Source organism: Pristis pectinata, chromosome 18 (genome assembly GCF_009764475.1).
Source record: "Pristis pectinata isolate sPriPec2 chromosome 18, sPriPec2.1.pri, whole genome shotgun sequence".
In the NCBI taxonomy this organism is placed as follows: Eukaryota; Metazoa; Chordata; class Chondrichthyes; order Rhinopristiformes; family Pristidae; genus Pristis; species Pristis pectinata.
The window spans coordinates 3,567,876-3,587,380 of record NC_067422.1 but is presented as its reverse complement, the minus strand read 5'-3'; the positions used below and the strand labels follow the sequence as shown (position 1 = coordinate 3,587,380).

Sequence of the window (19,505 nt, the reverse complement as noted above, 5' to 3'; positions counted from 1 at the left end):
AGGAACAGGCCCTTTTGACCATGAAGCCAAGTTAAACTAATTCCATCTGCTTGCATATGGACCATTCCCTACCTTTTCATGTGCTTGTCTAAATGCCCTTTAAATATTGCTATTATATCTGCTTCTACCTTTGGGGGTGAGTTCCTGCCACTCTCTGTGTAAAAAAAAATTGCCTCATAAATGTCCTTAAACCTCCCCTCCTCCTCACCTTAAACCTATGCCCACGAGTATTTCACATTTCTATCATGGGGATCAAAACTCTGACTATCCACCTGCCCATAATTTTATATACTTCTGTCAGGTGGACCCTCAGCCTCCAGCACTCTGGAGAAAACAATCCAAGTTTGTCCAACTTCTCCTTATAGCTAATACTCTCTAATCCAGGCAACATCTATGTGAGACTTTTCTGCACTCTTTCCAAAGCTTCCACATCCTTCCTGTAATGTAGAGATCAGAACTGCACACAATACTCCAAATGTGACCTAACCAAAAGTTTTATATAGCTGCAACACAGCTTGCCAACTCTTATAATCAATACCCCAACCAATCAAGATAAGCATGCTGTACACCTTTCTCTACCTTATGGACATACATCCCAAGATCCCTGGGTACAGAAATGCTCCCAAGGGTCCTGCCATTTACTGTATATTTTCCTCTTACTCTTGACCTCCCAAAGTACACCACTTCACACTTGTCCTGATTAAATTTCATCTGCCATTACTCTACCTATATGTCAACTGACCTAGACCCTTCTGTATTCTTTGACAACCTTCCTCCACTATCCACAACTCCACCAATTTTTGTGCTGTCTGCAAACTTACTAATCAGCCCACCTACATTTTCATCCAAATCATATATAATCACAAACAATAGAGGTCCCAGCACTGATCCCTGTGGATCACCACTGGTCACAGACCTCCAATCAGAATAACACCCCTCCACTACTACCTTTTGTCTTCTATGGCCAAGCCAATTTTGAATCCAATCTACCATGTCTCCATGGATCACATGTGCCTTAATCTTCTGGATCAGCCTAGGGTGAGGGACCTTGTTGAATGCTTTACTGAAGTCCACATAACCACATTCCATACTGTCTGTGAAACAGATAAACTGTTACAAAGAAGGTCTTAGCGCCACCTTCTGGGCTTGAAGAGCCCATTCCTCTGGTAGCAATTATTCAGGTTCCCAATCAAAAAACTTCATGTCCTGCGCTATGTATTATTGTCAGGAATAAAAGACATTCCCTACGTTTAGCATAGTAATCATCCAGAAGAAGAGAGTTAACTACACAGGAGAGTGAAGATGTGATGGACTCATTACCAAACAATTTGCAAAAAATATATAGTAGCTGTGTGGAAGTGGAAGTGAAGGTCTAAGACTCACATTTAGTAAATGGTGTATAGTACAGATTAGGGAAATCTAAAATTAAAGGCAAATAAACCAGCACAGTATTCAGTTTGCCATTTCCGACTGGGAATATTGGAGTCACAAAGAAGTCTATGTTTCAAAGTTCCTCCATACTAACTAGAGCTGTGGTGCACAACATCCAACCTACAGACCACAATTAACCCACCCAGCTGGCACTTCAGTCCCATCTGGCCACTCACAATCCTAGCTAATCCAGCCATAGGGTTATCAATAATCATGCAGCTGAAACAGAAATTGGTTGTCCCATTTAACATTGATATGGGTCGCCTTTTTTTTTGTAGTACCAACAGAGGTTATGGGAGTAAAACAGCGAAATCCTAGGGCAACCTCAACTCCTTAAAAGAAGCAACCTGTGACATTACTAAGTCCATAGATACCAGCGGTAGTACTGTGGAGGATGTGGCATCCAGCTTCTCAACTAAATGGTAAATGTTTGTCCTCTGAAAGGAAGGCGTGAAGAGCTGTGTTTTCTAAAAAAATACTTTCACCATAACTTTTCTTTACTGAATGGCTTTGGAGTTTACTTCAGAAGTTCCATTTGTGTCAGGGTTCCACCAGTGCTAGTGACGACTGGGCTTTAGTTGGTCCATTGAAATAAAATCCTTTCTTCTCAACAATCTGAAAAAGGCGCAAGTGCTTTTTAAAAACAAACTACTGCAGATGGTGGAGATTTGAAATATAAACAGAAAATACTGGAAAGACTCAGCAGGTCAGCAACATCTGTGAAGCAGAAACATGGATAACATTTTCAAAATCATTGACCTGAACTTTAAATCTTTTTCTCTCTCCACAGGTGCTGCCCAACCTGGAATTTTCTACCTTATGGGCAGATGTTGAGGTCATTTACAAGGTTGAAAGTATCAGCAAGTTGATGAGTGCAGCAGTGAGGGTGGTAGGTGAAGCAGTATGTGGAGCAACAAGAACCACAGCACTTGTGTCTTTAAACATTGTCAGCATCCGTAAAGTACAGGAAGTCCCCAGGTTGTGAACGCCCGTACTTACAAACCGACCTCCGTAAAGCCTATATTTTTTTTTTAAAAATCAAGTTACACACAATGGTTCGTACTACCGAACGGGCGGACTACTTTGCGCGACGCTCAAAACACTGCACGTTTTAAGCGGTTTGTCAGCCCGAGGGAGAACAATTGTTAATTAAGGCTCCTTCCGGTATGCAAGACATCAATTGGAACGAGAGTAAGTGTTAACCTTTAATCATTATTTTTTTCTATCTAAACAGTAAGAAATGTTTCTTCAATGTTTTTTATACCTATACACACACACATTCTCTCTCTCAATTATAAATACTGTACTGTAGTTACATTTATTATTATTATTACTGCATTATTATATTTATGATGTTTTAGGCAAAATATATACTATATACTAAGACAAACATTTGACTAATTGACGCTAGATGTGAACTGTATGTAACTGTTCCGACTTATATACAAATTCGAATTACAAACAGACTCAAAAACGGAACTCGTTCGTAATCCGGGGACTTCCTGTATCGTTAAAATAAAACACGTTTCTGTTAGTGGACCTCAGAAGTGATTTGGATTACAAATCCTACCCTCCCCATGAAAAGTTGTGTCGCACTGAACTAGAGGATGTAAGAGTCCATTAACAAGAACACAATAGGAAGAAAGTAAAAACTGGAAGTGAAAATTAAAAACTGTTTACCTCATAAGTACTAATTATGTTTAGTCTGTAGAACAGTGGAATGTAGATCAGACTAGTGGCTGTCATTGTAATGAACCAAGTGAAGCCGAACATCAGAAACATCATCCCAAAGCTGTATACTTCAGTTGGATTTCCAATTACTGCAAAAAATAGTTAGCAAAGGCTCACTAAGCAAAAATAGTACTTTACACTCTCATATGTGTATAAACCTATTGCAATTTTGTTATCTGATGTCAAGAATACAGGATTTATCATATGTATCAACTGAGCATGTAGATATATAGTTTTTCTAAATTGTTATTAGTAGAGCCATTTAAATAAAATCTTGCAATATGGGCTGATATAACAAGGTCAGATTTATTCTGTAACTGTCTGTTGTTGGGATGTTGATGGCTCTTCTGCTTGAATCGCATGTGATGAAAATATTCCTCCAGTGCTTCTAGGTAGGAAAGAACAGGATTTTATCCCAATGACAAAGAAGGAATAATGTTACATGACCATATCTGGATTGTTTGTGATCCCATTCACATGTACCTGCCATCCTTGTCCTTCAATGAAAGTTGAAGGTTTAGGAAGGGACCTTAGCAGACTGCTGCACCACAAGCAGTATTTCAGCCACAGTCCACTAGTAGTGGAGGAAATGAATGTTTAAAGTGGGGGCTGGTGGTTAATCATCCTCTGCCAGGAAGAAAAATTCTTTGTTAAGTGGTTATTCTTAAGATTAGTGAAACCACTTTCGGGAATCTTTTCTGCTTTAGGTGACTGGTATCCATATACTTTTTACTTTGTACTCCAGTTTGCAAATGTCCCCTATGCTTAAACTTATCTGACAGCTGTTGAGAATGGCACATCTTAGAGTTTTATTGTTGTCACGAACCAGCAACAAAAGAAACACACTGAGCATGATTTAGTGTTAAAAACTATTTTATTAATCACTACTTATGATAATACGTAAAATAAAAGTAAAAATGTTAGTATGTTAGAATTCAAGAATGTTAAACCTCGAACGTTAACCCCAAAACTAAACTCTTCGTGTGTGTGTGTGACAAAGTCCAAAACTCCCAGTTCCTGAATGGTTCTTAAAGTTCAGTTCCGCAAGTCATAAGGTGAAACATGAGCAAGGGCTTCTTCAACAACCACCGTTGTCTGAAGATAAGATGTAGATGTAGAAAAACATAGAGAGAGTACATACGAAATCCAAATGTTCCACGATGGAACCCAAACGACACTTCAGTGTTTACTCGGTAGTGACTTCCTCACCCCGAAAAGCATCCGAACCATGGTCGTCCACATACAAATACCTGTTTCCTTCTACAGGTCAGCAACAAAGTGAACTCCACCGGATTACTTCCAACTTCCATCCATGGATTTCAGTGGCAAACACAGTTATTGTTTCTCATCCATCGATAGAGAAAACAAACAGGCTGGTGTCTCTCTCCCTTCTCTCTCTCTCTTTCTTCTTCTTCTTCTGACTTCTTCAACAACGTCATTACGTCCTTTATCTTCTATTGACGTAAGCACGCCCCACACACACATACACACACACTCTCTATCTGAAAGGGACTTTCACTGAGTCCATAACACCTCCCACCTAAAAAAAAAATTTTCCCAAGAAAATTTTAACCGCGCATACAGTTAGTAATGTTAATAATTATCATGTTACACAACTACAGACTATCAGATTAGTACAGATACATGTTTCCCATTTAACATCGGGAAAGACAATCAGCAATCACATTATCTTTGCCTTTAATGTGAGTTATCATGAGATCAAACTCTTGCAAAATTAAACTCCAGTTTAACAGCCTTCTGTTCTTGTTTTTGACTCGGCTCAGAAACACCAATGGGTTATGATCTGTATACACAGTCAATGGTTTCTGAGCGGTGCAAACATATACACTGAAATGTTGCAAGGCTAAAACAAGCGACAGTAATTCTTTCTCTATGGTGGAATAATTCTTTTGATGCTCATTAAACTTCTTTGAAAAGTAAGCTACAGGATGGTCAATATCATCAAGGTCATCCTTCTGCAACAACACAGCTCCTGCAGCTTCATCACTGGCATCTACTGCTAATGAAAATGGCTTTTCAAAGTCAGGTGTTCTGAGCACAGGATGGTAGCATAAAATGGCTTTCAGCTTCTCAAATGCTTCTTGACAAGAATCTGTCCAAACAAACTTTACTCCCTTCTTCTGAAGATTAGTTAGGGGAAGAGCAATATCAGCAAAATTTTTACAAAATTTTCGGTAATATCCAACCATTCCCAAAAATCTTCTAACAGTCCTCGTACCTGTGGGAATAGGGAACTCAGATATTGCTTGAACTTTTGCCTGAACAGGAGCTTGCTTGCCTTGACCTACAACATAACCAAGATACGTCACAGTGGCATGGCCAAATTCACTTTTAGCCAAGTTAACTGTAAGGTTAGCCTTGGAAAGTCTTTCAAACAACCTTTCTAACGCAGAGATGTGATCCTCCCATGTATCATTCCCAGTCACTAAGTCGTCAATGTAGGCATCTGTATGTTTTAACCCATGAATCACTGAATTAATCATTCTTTGAAATGTTGCCGGAGCATTTTTCATTCCAAATGGCAAAACATTGTATTCATACAATCCAGAAGGGGTTACAAAGGCTGAAATCTCCCTTCCTCTATCTGTTAATGGAACACACCAGTATCCTTTTAATAGGTCAATCTTTGTAAGAAATTTTGCCTTTCCCACTCTGTCTATGCAATCATCCACCCTAGGAATAGGGTAAGCATCTGACTTTGTTACAGCATTCACTTTCCTGTAATCTGTGCAAAATCTAACAGTTCCATCAGGTTTAGGTACAATAACACAGGGCGAACTCCAATTTGAAGTAGAATGTCTAATAATATCATTTTCCAACATGTACTTTATTTCCTGATCAACAAGTTTACTTTTCTCTACATTCATTCGATATGGGTGTTGTTTGATTGGTTTTGCATCCCCAACATCAACATCATGGGTAATTATCGATGTTCTGTTTGGAACATCTGGGAACAGATTTTTAAATTTTAAAATTAATTCTCTCATCTGTTGTTTTTGTGAAACTTGTAAATGGTCCAACTTCATTTCAAGGTTCTCCAGGATATTTTGGTTTTTTAGTTTCGATGGAACAATATTTGGTCTAAATTGGCCTTCCTCAACATCAACATCAGGCATTCTAGAAACAACCTTTTCACCATCCACCAAGGCCACAACTGAATCCCTCTCATAATAAGGTTTTAGCATGTTTACATGACAGAGTTGTGTTTTCTTGCGTCTATCTGGTGTTTTGATTATATATGTTAGATCAGTCACTCGAGATTCAATAACATAGGGTCCAGAAAAACGAGCTTGCAAGGGATTATTTTGGCTAGGGAAAAATACCAACACCTTTTGCCCCACTGCGAATGTCCTAGGCCGAGCACGTCTATCAAAATATGTCTTCATTCTTATCTGGCTTGTTTTCAGATTCTCTCTCGCTAGCTGGCAGACTTTCTCCAACCGAGTTTTAAATTTTTGGACATAGTCCAGCAGACTCAAGTGAACTTCCTCATTAACCCATTGCTCTCTTAACAACTCCAAAGGTCCTCTCACCCTATGTCCAAACACAAGCTCAAACGGACTAAATCCGATTGACTCCTGGATCGATTCTCTAACGGCAAACAAAAGTAAATGGATACCTTCGTCCCAATCCTTGGTGTTTTCAAAGCAATAAGTCTTCAGCATATTTTTGAGAGTAGAATGAAATCTCTCCAGAGCTCCTTGAGATTCTGGGTGATATGCAGATGATACAATCTGCTTTGCTCCCAGCTCATAGACTATTTGTTGAAAAATTTTTGACATAAAATTACTACCTTGATCAGATTGGATTTCTTTTGGCAAACCAAACAAGGTAAAAAATTTTACAAGAGCCTTTGACACCGTCTTGGCCTTAATATTTCTAAGGGGTATTGCCTCTGGAAATCTAGAAGTGGCACACATGATGGTTAACAAATACTGATTTCCAGTCTTAGACTTTGGTAAGGGGCCAACACAGTCCACAATCACCTTCGAAAAGGGTTCACCAAAAGCAGGAATTGGTTTCAAAGGAGCCACAGGGGGTTTTTGATTAGGTTTACCTACCATCTGACATGTGTGGCAGGTTCGACAAAACATCACCACATCTTTTCTCAAACCAGGCCAATAGAATTGTTTCAAGATCTTCCCTACAGTTTTATTCACACCAAAATGACCACCCAAAGGCATACTGTGGGCCAGGTTTAAAATCTCATCCCTATAAACTTTTGGAACAACAACCTGATGAATAACTTCCCATTCCTCATTAACAGGAACATGAGGAGGTCTCCATTTCCTCATTAACACTCCATTTTTGACATAGTATCCAGTTGGCACCTTTTCAATCTCCTCACATGAGAGAGCTTTTTCTTTCAATTCTGTCAACTCAGGGTCCTTTGTCTGTTCCACCATAAAATCCTTCCTTGACAAAGACAAATCTTTAAATTCAGGCTCACTGTAAGGATGTTGATCCTCCAGTGAAGACAGAAAAGTCTCAGATAAGGCATCAAAATTTTCTTCCTGTTTAGGACTGTCACAAGGAACCACATCAGACTGCACCGGACTGTCTGTCTTGGCTAATTCTTTAGCTCTAGCTCGAGTCACCGCACATGATGGGTAAACATCTGAATCATCCTCAGACTCATCAATCCTTGGTTTGGTTGTTAACCGTACCACAGGATCACTTTCTCCATTTGCAAGGTCATTTCCCAATAACAAAGAAACTCCTTCCACTGGCAAACTAGGTCTTATCCCTATCTCGACTGGTCCTTCTACGAACTTTGACTTTAAAATCACCCTGTGAAAAGGGACAGACATGGTCTCACCTGTAACGCCTCGTACTAGATTTACTTCACCAGTGTCACTTTCTTCACCAAAATTTAAAACACTGTCCAGCAAGAGAGATTGACTAGCCCCAGTATCTCTAAGAATTTTCACTGGCACCTGGGGTGACTCATCATTCAGTGAAACAAAACCCTCTGATACATACGAACGGAATTCCTTTCTCACCTCCTCCAACTTTTCCGCTTTTCCCTCTTGCAAGGACTGATCTTTAACAGCATCTCCTGAACCTTTTTGATTTTTAATTGCCTGAAAGCAAGCATTGGGCCCAGCTTCCTTCTTTTTCTTCAAAAGGGCACAATTAGATATCACGTGGCCAGGTTTCCTACAGTAATAACAAGTACGCTCAACAGGTTTCTCCAGCCCTGGCTTCTTTTCATCTTTTCCTTTTTGATTACCTCCCAATTTAATATCTGGTTTACCTGGATTGTCTTTGTAACTCTTTTGAAAGGTTTTAGGTTGTCCCCATTTGGATTTATGGGTTAAAGCATAATCATCTGCCAACCTAGCAGTTTCTTGTAAAGTTTCCACTGCCTTTTCATTTAAATATGTTGTTAATTCAGCTGGAACACATCTTTTAAAGTCTTCCACCAGTATCAATTCTGTCAATTTATCATAATCCCCATCTACATTTTTAGCCAGGCACCATCGTTCAAAACATATTCTCTTTCCATTGGCAAATTCCATATAAGTCTGATCTGCAGATTTCCTCAAGTCTCTGAATTTTTGTCTATAAGCCTCAGGGACCAATTCATAGGCCTTCAAAATAGCTTGTTTTACCTTGGTATAATCAGCTGCATCCTCAACAGACAAAGCAGAATAAGCTTTTTGAGCTTTACCTTTAATCACACTCTGTACCATAAGAGCCCATCCTTTCCTTGGCCAGTTTGAACTCACAGCAACCTTTTCAAAATGTTGGAAATACTGATCAACCTGATCTTCTTCAAACGGAGGGACTAATCGAACCTCCCTGCTGGCTGAAAAACCATCATCAGAATCAGATTCCGAACTCCTACGCTTCATTTGTAACTCATGCTGCCTCTGTTTCTCCTTCTCCTCACTATCCAGCTCCATCCTCTTCAATTCCATCTGCTTCATTGCTAGATCAGCCTCTATCTTCATCTGAGTTAGCTTTTGTTCGGCCTCTAATTTCTCTCGCTCGGCCTCTATCTTTAACTGGGTTTGCTCTCGTTCGGCCTCTAATCTCTTTTGTTCTCGTTCAGCTTCTATCTTTAACTGGGTTTGCTCTCGTTCAGCCTCTATCTTTGCCAGCTGCACCTGTGCCTCAGAAATTGCTATTTCACTGCCAGGAAACTGTTTTAACACTTCCTTCTCAAACACCTTCTTTTCCACATAATGGCCAGCTATCAGTCTCTGAATATCTGCCTTTCTCATAGACTGCTTTACTTCTGTAAGGTTTAGCCTTGTAGCAATCTTTATCAAATCATCCTTTTTCGCCACCTCCAATCCCTTTTGGGTTGGTGACTCCAAAAATGCCTTAATATCCATTGCTGCTGGTTTCCACACACACAAGCCAATTAAAAAGAATTTATCAGACCTCCCTCAAAAATCTTTGGATTGAATCCCGAACAAATCTCGTCAATCTGGGGTACAATCCCAGACGACACTCGTTAACCTTGGGAACTATCCCGGACGAGCCCCCAATTTTGTCACGAACCAGCAACAAAAGAAACACACTGAGCATGATTTAGTGTTAAAAACTATTTTATTAATCACTACTTATGATAATACGTAAAATAAAAGTAAAAATGTTAGTATGTTAGAATTCAAGAATGTTAAACCTCGAACGTTAACCCCAAAACTAAACTCTTCGTGTGTGTGTGTGACAAAGTCCAAAACTCCCAGTTCCTGAATGGTTCTTAAAGTTCAGTTCCGCAAGCCATAAGGTGAAACATGAGCAAGGGCTTCTTCAACAACCACCGTTGTCTGAAGATAAGATGTAGATGTAGAAAAACATAGAGAGAGTACATACGAAATCCAAATGTTCCACGATGGAACCCAAACGACACTTCAGTGTTTACTCGGTAGTTACTTCCTCACCCCGAAAAGCATCCGAACCGTGGTCGTCCACATACAAATACCTGTTTCCTTCTACAGGTCAGCAACAAAGTGAACTCCACCGGATTACTTCCAACTTCCATACATGGATTTCAGTGGCAAACACAGTTATTGTTTCTCATCCATCGATAGAGAAAACAAACAGGCTGGTGTCTCTCTCCCTTCTCTCTCTCTCTTTCTTCTTCTTCTTACTGACTTCTTCAACAACGTCATTACGTCCTTTATCTTCTATTGACGTAAGCACGCCCCACACACACATACACACACACTCTCTATCTTAAAGGGACTTTCACTGAGTTTGTACTGTATGTACACAAATAAACAAAAAAAATCTCAAACAACACACACAAATGCTGGAAGAACTCAGCAGGTCAGGCAGTATCTATGGAGGGAAAAAGAACAGTCAACATTTCGGGCCAAGACCCTTCATCAGGACTGAAAAAGAATCTCAGCTGTTTTATTGATATCATAAGCTATGATACTTTTGATCCAATAGTTATTATTTTCATGATTTAATAATATTTAAGAATACCTTGTCCTCACTTTCCCCTTTTAAGATGCTGCTTAATATGCTTCTTTAATTCAGTTTTTGGTCATCAGAAGTAAACATGTCCTTAATGCAGCCTGGGTGTGAAATTTTGTTTAATTATGCCCTGGGACACTTTGCTATGTTAAAAGTGCCATTGTTATTTTAAATCTTCATTAGAATTAAATAAATTTAACAGAATTTAGTATTATTCCTAACGAACTGGATTCATAGTTGATATCAATTTATCTGCAAGTTCACTAGGTGTTCTTCTCAACGGTCTCCACACTGTTGGTATTTTACATTCTTGTCATTCCTCCTTCACTTTGGCCTTAAATTCAGTGCTATATTGTACTTTCTTTTATCTAATATTCAACAATTCCAGATGAATTTTGACTCTTGTCCTTTCTTCAATTTTGTATGGTGGTTCCAATTCTTTCCAATATCTTTCAGATACAAGCATCATTGTTTCCTTAGGTTAATATTTGGTTCATTTAAAATACACTATGGTAGTACTTTTTAAACCTTTCTCCAAATTACTTTGGCTGATTGCCTTGGAAACTAGGATAGGTTTCAGTAACATGCCTGAGAATCAAACAGAAACTGCTTTGTAATTGCAATAATTCTACTATTATATTCTTCCATAAGATTTACTAGGGATTTGAAAATAGAATAGACCACGATCCTAAATTCCTTTTTGTCATGTATGATTTCACCCCTTCATCCACCTTCCAGAGATCAGATATTTAAATACTTGAGGTATGAATAGTGCATTTATGCAGATATAGTGACTACCTTTACGTATAGTCGTAGAATAGTTACACTTCAGAAAAAGACCATTCAGCCTATTGAGTCCACCCTGGTTCTATGCAAGACCAATCTTGCACAGAGCCAGGGTGGATTCAATAGGCTGAATGGTAGTCCTACTCTCCCTCCTTCATGTTTTAGCCCTGCAAATTCCTTCCTTTCAGATATCTTTCCAGCTCTCTACTGAACGTTACAATTGAATCTGCTTTCATTATTAACCCTATCACTCACCACAATATAAATAATATGTATATATAATTACACACACACATCTTTAATATGCTGAGAGTTGGAAGTCACTGTGGTACCTTGCTGCAGAGTTTGTTAACTGGGATGCATAAAAATACATTTTACAATTAAAAATTCCCGAATTCTATGGACAAACAGGTTTTGGTACTATAGTCAAATTTCCAGTGACCAATTACAGAATAGCAATGTTGCTTTTGAATTTTGATACCTTAGGAATGCTGGCACAGAATTGCACATTAAGGAAATTGGTATGGAATATCTTCCTGCTTTAAAATATACCCAAGAACATTAGCAATTATACGTAGATAGTGAATGAAGATATCTTGATATTTAGATATTTCATCATTGACATTGAACGCAACAGCACATCTACACGCATGACTGTGTGGGCAAGCACAGCTCAAACGCCATCTATAAATTCGCAGATGACACCACTGCTGTTGGTGAAATCTCAGACGGCGACGAGGAAGCATACAGGAGTGAGATTGATCAGCTGGCTGGTGGTGTCGCAACAACAACTTCACACTCAACATCAACAAGACCAAGGAATTGACTGTGGACTTCAGGAAGGGGAAGTCGGGAGAACACACACCAGTCCTTGTTGAGGGGTCAGCAGTGGAAAGGGTGAGCAGCTTCAAGTTCCTGGGTGTCAACATCTCAGAGGATCTGTCCTGGGCCTAACACATCGATGCACTCATGAAGAAGCACGCCAGCGGCTCTACTTCATTAGGAGTTTGAGGAAATTTTGTATGTCACCAAAGACTCTTGTAAATTTCTACAGATGTACGCTGGAGAGCATTCTGAGTGGTTCCATCGCAGCCTGGTACAGAGGCTCCAATGCACAGGAACGCAAGAGGCTGCAGAGGGTTTAGTCTCAGCCAGCTCCATCATGGGCACAACCCTCCCCATCACCTAGGACACCTTCAAGAGTTGGTGCCTCAAGATGCTGGCATCCATCACCAAGGACCCTCACTATCCAGGACATGCCCTCTTCTCGTTACTACCATCGGGAAGGAGGTACAGGAGCCTGAAGACCCACACTCAACCTTTCAGGAGCAGCTTCTTCCCCTCCGCCATCAGATTTCTGAACGGTCCATGAACCCATAAATACTACCTCATTATTCCTGTTTTTGCACTATTTATTTTGTAATTTATCATAATTTTATGCCTTTGCACTGTAGTGCTGCCACAAAACAACAAATTTCACGTCATAAGACAGTGATAATAAATCTGATTGTGATCCCTTCCCAATGAGCTTAACACATTCAATGCACATTTTGAACTGAAGGGGAATGGAATGTCACACCCACCCCGACAGCCTCCAATCCACCTGTACCCACAGTCACCGTTGCAGACATCAGATCACTCTTCCAGAGTGAACCCATGGAAAACATCTGGCCCGGATGGAGTCCCCGGCCGTATCCTTAGATCCTGCACTGATCAGCTGGTGGTGGTATTTGCAGACATTTTTAACCTCTCCCTACTTCAATCTGAGGTTCCCACCTGCTTTAAGAAGACCACTATCATCCTGGTACCAAAGAAAAATAAAGTAACATGCCTTAACGACTACCACCCGGTGGCTGACATCCACCATCATGAAGTGCTTCGAGAGGCTAGTCATGGCACACATCAAGTCCAGCCTCGCAGGTAGCCTCGACCCACTGCAATTCGACTACTGCTGAAACAGGTCCACAGTGGACTCCATCTCCCTGGCCCTACACATCTCTGGAGCATCTAGATAGTAAAGACACCTATGTTAGACTATTATTTGTTGACTACAGCTCCACCTTCAACACTGTAATTCCAAGAAAACTCATCTCCATACTCCTAGACCTGGGACTCAACACCTCCCTTTGCAAATGGATCCTTGACGTTCTGACCAACAGACCGCAATCAGTAAGGATTAGGCAGCAACACTTCCACCATGATTATCCTCAACACTGGTGCCCCACAAGGTTGCGTCCTCAGCCCCTTACTTTACTCCCTGTACACTCAAGACTGTGTGGCCAGATTCTGCTCTAACTTATAGATGAAGTTAGCAGATGACATCACTGTAGTGGGCTGAATCTCAAATAACAATGAGTACAGGAAGGTGATAGAGAGCCCAGTGGGTGACAACAACCTTTCAATGTCAGCAAAATAAAAGAGCTGGTCATTGACTTCAGGAAAGGGGCGGTGCATATGCTCCTTTTTACATCAATGTTGCTGAGGTCGAGAGGGTTGAAAGCTTCAAGTTCCTGTCCTGGTCCAACCATGAAGATGCCATGGCCAAGAAAGCACATCAGCGCCTCTACTTCCTCAGGAGGCTAAAGAAATTTGACATTTCCCCACTGACCCTCACCAATTTTTATAGATGCGCCACAAAAAGCATCCTATCCGGATGCATTAGAGCTTATCATGGCAACTGCTCCACCCGAGACTGCAAGAAACTGCAGAGAGTTGTGGACACAGCTCAGCACATCACGGAAACCAGCCTCCCCTCCATGGACTCTGTCTACACTTCTCACTGCCTCGGTAAAGCAGCCAACATAATCAAAGACCCCACTCACCCCAGACGTTCTCTCTTCTCCCCCCTCCTATTGAACTGAAGATACAAAATCCTGAAAGAATGTACTACCGGACTCAAGAACATCTTCTATCCTGCTGTTATAAGACTATTGAACGGTTTCCTAGTACAGTAAGACGGACTCTTGACCTCACAATCTACCTCATTATTGCCTTGCACCTTATTGTCTGCCTACACTGCACTCTCTCTGTAACTGCAACACTTTATTCTGCATTCTGTTACTGCTTTTCCCTTGCACTATCTCAATGCACTGACATGATCTATATGGATGGCAGACAAAACAAAGTTTTTCACAGTACCTCGGTACATGTGACAATAATAAACCAATTTACCTTCGTGCAATCACATGCACCTCCTCCAACTTTGTTTATTGCATTCAGTGCTCTTTATGTGACCACCTCTACAGTGATGAGACCAAGCACAGACTAGGCGACTGATTTGCTGAGCACCTGTTCTCTGTCTGCCATAGTTTTCTGCAACTCCTGGTTTCAAGCCATTTTAATTCCCCTCCCCATTCCCACACCGACATGTCTGTCCTCTGCCTCCTCCACTTCCAGGGTGAGGCCAAACGCAAGTCTTTGGCCACTAACAGATGATGGTTTAAGGGGACCTTAGGGATGGCTTTTCCTGTGGCACACAGCAGGGAGAGCCTTAAATACTTACCATAATTATATTTATCTCCTTTCTTGAATATGGCCATAATTACAACATCTCTGAAGCCCCCTTGCAGGTCCACTTCTTCTCATATATGGGAAATGAAATTGTGAATTTGTTTGTGAAGTTCCTCTCTGCCTAGTTATAAAACTTCAACAGGGTTAGCATCTGATCTCCAGACCTTGTTGTTTTCCCATCATCTTATAGCCTTTTCAACAACTTGTCACTCTGCAGTGGCAGTGAGGCTGGATTGAATAGTTTGCAGTGGATTGGAGTGAAGGATACCTACATCAGGGACGGTGACACCGTTGTGAACTTCTTAGAAGCATTCTAATAGATGCTAACTGCTGCTCATTCCTTGATAAGTTCTCCAACATCTTCGACTTTCAGCTAATTGGGCTCTCGATACCGCTGAAGAATCCATGTATGTCACAGTTATCAGCAAGTTGCTAGTCTTCATGCACTCTTTCCACCTACCACATACACTTTACGTTAGCAATCTTTTGTTGGACATTGTCCTTCAGGTGCGCATAAAGCTGTTTCTTTTTCCTTGGAAGATGGTGGAGTTTCCTATCCATCTTGCATTTCTGGCTAATTAGCTCCTGATGTTCTGGTCATTCTTATCAAACAAGTTCTGCTGTTTTCTGATAGACAAGTGTTACGGACTCAGTAAAAGTCCCTTTAAGATAGAGAGTGTGTGTGTATGTGTGTGTGGGGCGTGCTTACGTCAATAGAAGGTAAAGGACGTAATGACGTTGTTGAAGGAAGAAGAAGAAGAAGAGAGAGAGAGAAGGGAGAGAGACACCAGCCTGCTTGTTTTCTCTATCGATGGATGAGAAACGATAACTGTGTTTGCCACTGAAATCCATGTATGGAAGTTGGAAGTAATCCGGTGGAGTTCACTTTGTTGCTGACCTGTAGAAGGAAACAGGTATTTGTATGTGGACGACCACGGTTCGGATGCTTTTCGGGGTGAGGAAGTCACTACCGAGTAAACACTGAAGTGTCGTTTGGGTTCCATCGTGGAACATTTGGATTTCGTATGTACTCTCTCTATGTTTTTCTACATCTACATCTTATCTTCAGACAACGGTGGTTGTTGAAGAAGCCCTTGCTCATGTTTCACCTTATGGCTTGCGGAACTGAACTTTAAGAACCATTCCGGAACTGGGAGTTTTGGACTTTGTCACACACACACACACACGAAGAGTTTAGTTTTGGGGTTAACGTTCGAGGTTTAACATTCTTGAATTCTAACATACTAACATTTTTACTTTTATTTTACGTATTATCATAAGTAGTGATTAATAAAATAGTTTTTAACACTGAATCATGCTCAGTGTGTTTCTTTTGTTGCTGGTTTGTGACACAAGGCAAGAGTCTCTTTACAGGTTTCCTGCTGGAGCAGAGCCAATCTACAGGACAAAGGGGAAACTGTTCAACCCATGTCTCCCCCACTCCAAAACTAAGGTTACTCCAATCTAAGTTATTGGTCTCCAGTTGGCAGCTGGCACTTGCAGAGGCTTGGAGGCTGAGCTCCAAGCTATCATCGACTCACTGATGCATACTGTAGGGGAATGAACATGTAGGAGACTTAACATCCGCAGAAGAAAAAGTACAATTTAATAAAAGGGGAACATCAGCTTAACATGTTTACAGACCAGCTTCAATTATGCTCAGCAATTTACAATGTGATGTAAATATGATTAAGATTTTTCATAGTGCAATATACAGATACCTGTAATGGCAGACAAGAAACTCGAAGCCAATGAAAGAGCAATTGGGTATGCAGAGATCTGTCTATTTAAAAAAGAAACAAACAACCTTTAATTCCATGAAGCATGATCATTGGTTCTTTTATTAATTATAAGACGCTTTTACAAGAGGTATTAGATTTTTAACAGTTTGTTCTGATAACCTTTAAATGTGTACTCACCTACTTCCCACTAGGAACTCTTCAGTTGATTCTTGTCCAGACCTACTGTCTTTAAAAGCACAAAAAAATCCAATTGCTGCAGATACAAGCACCATAGCAGCAAAAACAACATAATCCCAGACTTGAAAGATATTGCTCTCTGCCATGGCTGTTCCTTTTGCAAAAGTTAAAGCTCAAAAGGACAGATGGAAGCAATAAATCTGATAAGAAGTCCAAAAGTTCATAGTTAAATGTTAAAAATTGATCAGTTAAGATATTTATTAGTCACATGTACAGTGAAATACAATGAAATATATCTTTTGCGTAGAGTGTTCTGGGGGCAGCCCCCAAGTGTCGTAATGCTTCTGGCACCAACATAGCATGCCGACAATTTCCTAACCCGTATGCCTTTGGAATGTGGGGGGAAACCGGAGCACCCGGAGGAAACCCACACAGACACAGAGAGGACGTACAAACTCCTTACAGACAGTGGCCAGAATTGAACTTGGCTCGCTGGTGCTGTAATAGTGTTATGCTAACCACTACACTACTGTGTCTATTGGTTCAGTGATATTTATAGTAATATTGAATGTAATGCTGGTTATAAAATATAAGGTGTATACAAAACAATATAAAATGATATAAATATGATATTGTATATGATATAAAATATAAATTGCATATTGTAATGTATTTTATATTCCATCTAGATAGTCTACAACCCAATGGCATGAATATTGAGTTTTCCAATTTTGGGTAATCCATTTTCCCCTCCCCAACCAGCTGTTGGATCAGCTGGTTGTTCCTTTGCCGAAAAATCAGTCCCAAGTCATAATTACTGATGGGCTATTGCAGTCCAATTTTTGTGGTATTTTAAGATTATTGCTGAATTATAAAGTCTGGAAATTGTTCAGCTCTTCAAGAATATACCTGAAGGTGTTTCAAGAAATTCTTGTCAATATGAAACCAGATCAGCCATTATTTCATTATTATTTTGATAATATGTCTTTATTGTTTGATCTTCGTTATTAATCAGATGTTATTGTTAATAGGACTTTGTTGTTAATCTGAGTGCTGAAATGTAATGCTGGTTATAAAATATAAGGTGTGTGTAAAACAATATGATATATGATATAAATTGCATATTGTAACATGTATTTTATATTCCAGCTGGATAGTCTACAACCCAATGACATGAATATTGAGTTTTCCAATTTTAGGTAATCCCCTTTTTCCCCTCCCTAACTTCCTTCTGATCCTGCTCTGGTTCTCACATTTTTGTCCCTTTTCCCACACACACCCCAGCCCCCATTCACCCATCTTTGTCCCCCTCCTGGTTCCATCCACCCACTTCACACACACCCTCCCCCCACCATCTGGTTCCAACTGCCATTCACCTCTCCCCTAATTGTTCCCATTCTCACCTCCTTTACTGATCAGAATCCAGCACTGGTAGCATTTTGTGTTCCTGCTTATCTCTCTCCAGCAGCCGTCTCCTATCTTCACTCTCCCCTCCCCCCACCTTACTCCATCTGTTTTTCCCCCTTTTTCCTCTCACTCTGTCTACTCCATCTCTCATTCCTACTGCCACTGTCTCCAAACTTCACCCCTGCTCAGCTCCCCTACCTGGCCACTTCCTGCCTGTCATCTTACACCCCTCCTCAGTCCCTCATGGATCCTCTCTCACCACTCCCCTTCTCCTCTTATACTGGGCCATCTTGCCTCTCCACACTCATTCCTGATGCAGGATTTCGACCCGAAACATCGACACTTCCTTTCCTCCCATAGATGCTGCTTAACCCACTGAGTTCCTCCAGCAGATTGTTTTGTTGCTCCAGATTTCAGCATCTGCAGTCTCAGGTGTCTCCCCTCCTCCAAAATTGCCTGATGTCATTTGTCAGTTCTAGGCAATCTCTGTATCCACCATGTTGCTATCAAGCAGGCCAAGAAGTTAGTCAGCTTAAAGAATTATCATTGACAGTAAAAACTACTCTAGCACAATAACTCAGATGCTGGAAATCCAAACTAAAGACAGGAAATGCAAAAAATTTGGCAGATCAGTTAGCATATATCGAGAGGTAAAAAGAAAAGCCAGTTCAAATACCAAGAGTTGATATTCTATCCATCTCCACTGTTACAAAGGATGGGTCTAGCCACCTTGCCTCAGAACGTTTTTCTTAGTTAGACCATTCTGTACTCTGTCCTTAATAGAACATTTTATCCAAAATATCCTTGATCACAACTAAATTTGGTACTGCTCTGCGCTAAATGTCATCAGAGCCTTGCAGAAAATGTAGGCAGCAGCTCATGTGAGATAGTTCCTCAAACAGATGTTGCCAGAACTAGAGGACCTGAGTTATAGGGAGATGTTGGCCTGGCTCGGTCTTTATTCCTTGGAGAGTAGGAGAATGAGGGGTGATCTTATAGAGGTTTATAAAACCATGAGGAGCATAGGTAAGGTGGGTGGTAGCAGTCTTTTCCCCAGAGTAGGGGAGTCCAGAATTAGGGGGCATAGATTTAGGGTGAGAGGGGAAAGATTTTAAAGGAACTTGAGTGGCAACTTTTTTCACACAGAGGGTGGTGAATATATGGAATGAGCTGCCAGAGGAAGTGGCTGAGGCAGGTACAATAGTATCATTTAAGAAGCACTTGGATAGGTACATGCAGGGGTGGGGCTTAGAGGGATATGCT

General features: G+C 40.6%; 1 protein-coding gene across 1 annotated transcript in view; it reads right to left on the bottom strand.

The window, feature by feature from the left end:
• The window catches only part of LOC127579779 (sodium-coupled monocarboxylate transporter 1-like), a 68,118-nt gene extending 51,123 nt beyond the window's left edge, over positions 1-16,995 (bottom strand). The window contains 3 exon segments of the mRNA XM_052032698.1: positions 3,112-3,251; positions 16,638-16,699; positions 16,836-16,995. Coding sequence (XP_051888658.1) covers positions 3,112-3,251; positions 16,638-16,699; positions 16,836-16,981 — 348 coding nt within the window. The 5' untranslated portion in view covers positions 16,982-16,995.
• Positions 16,996-19,505: the final 2,510 nt, after the last annotated feature.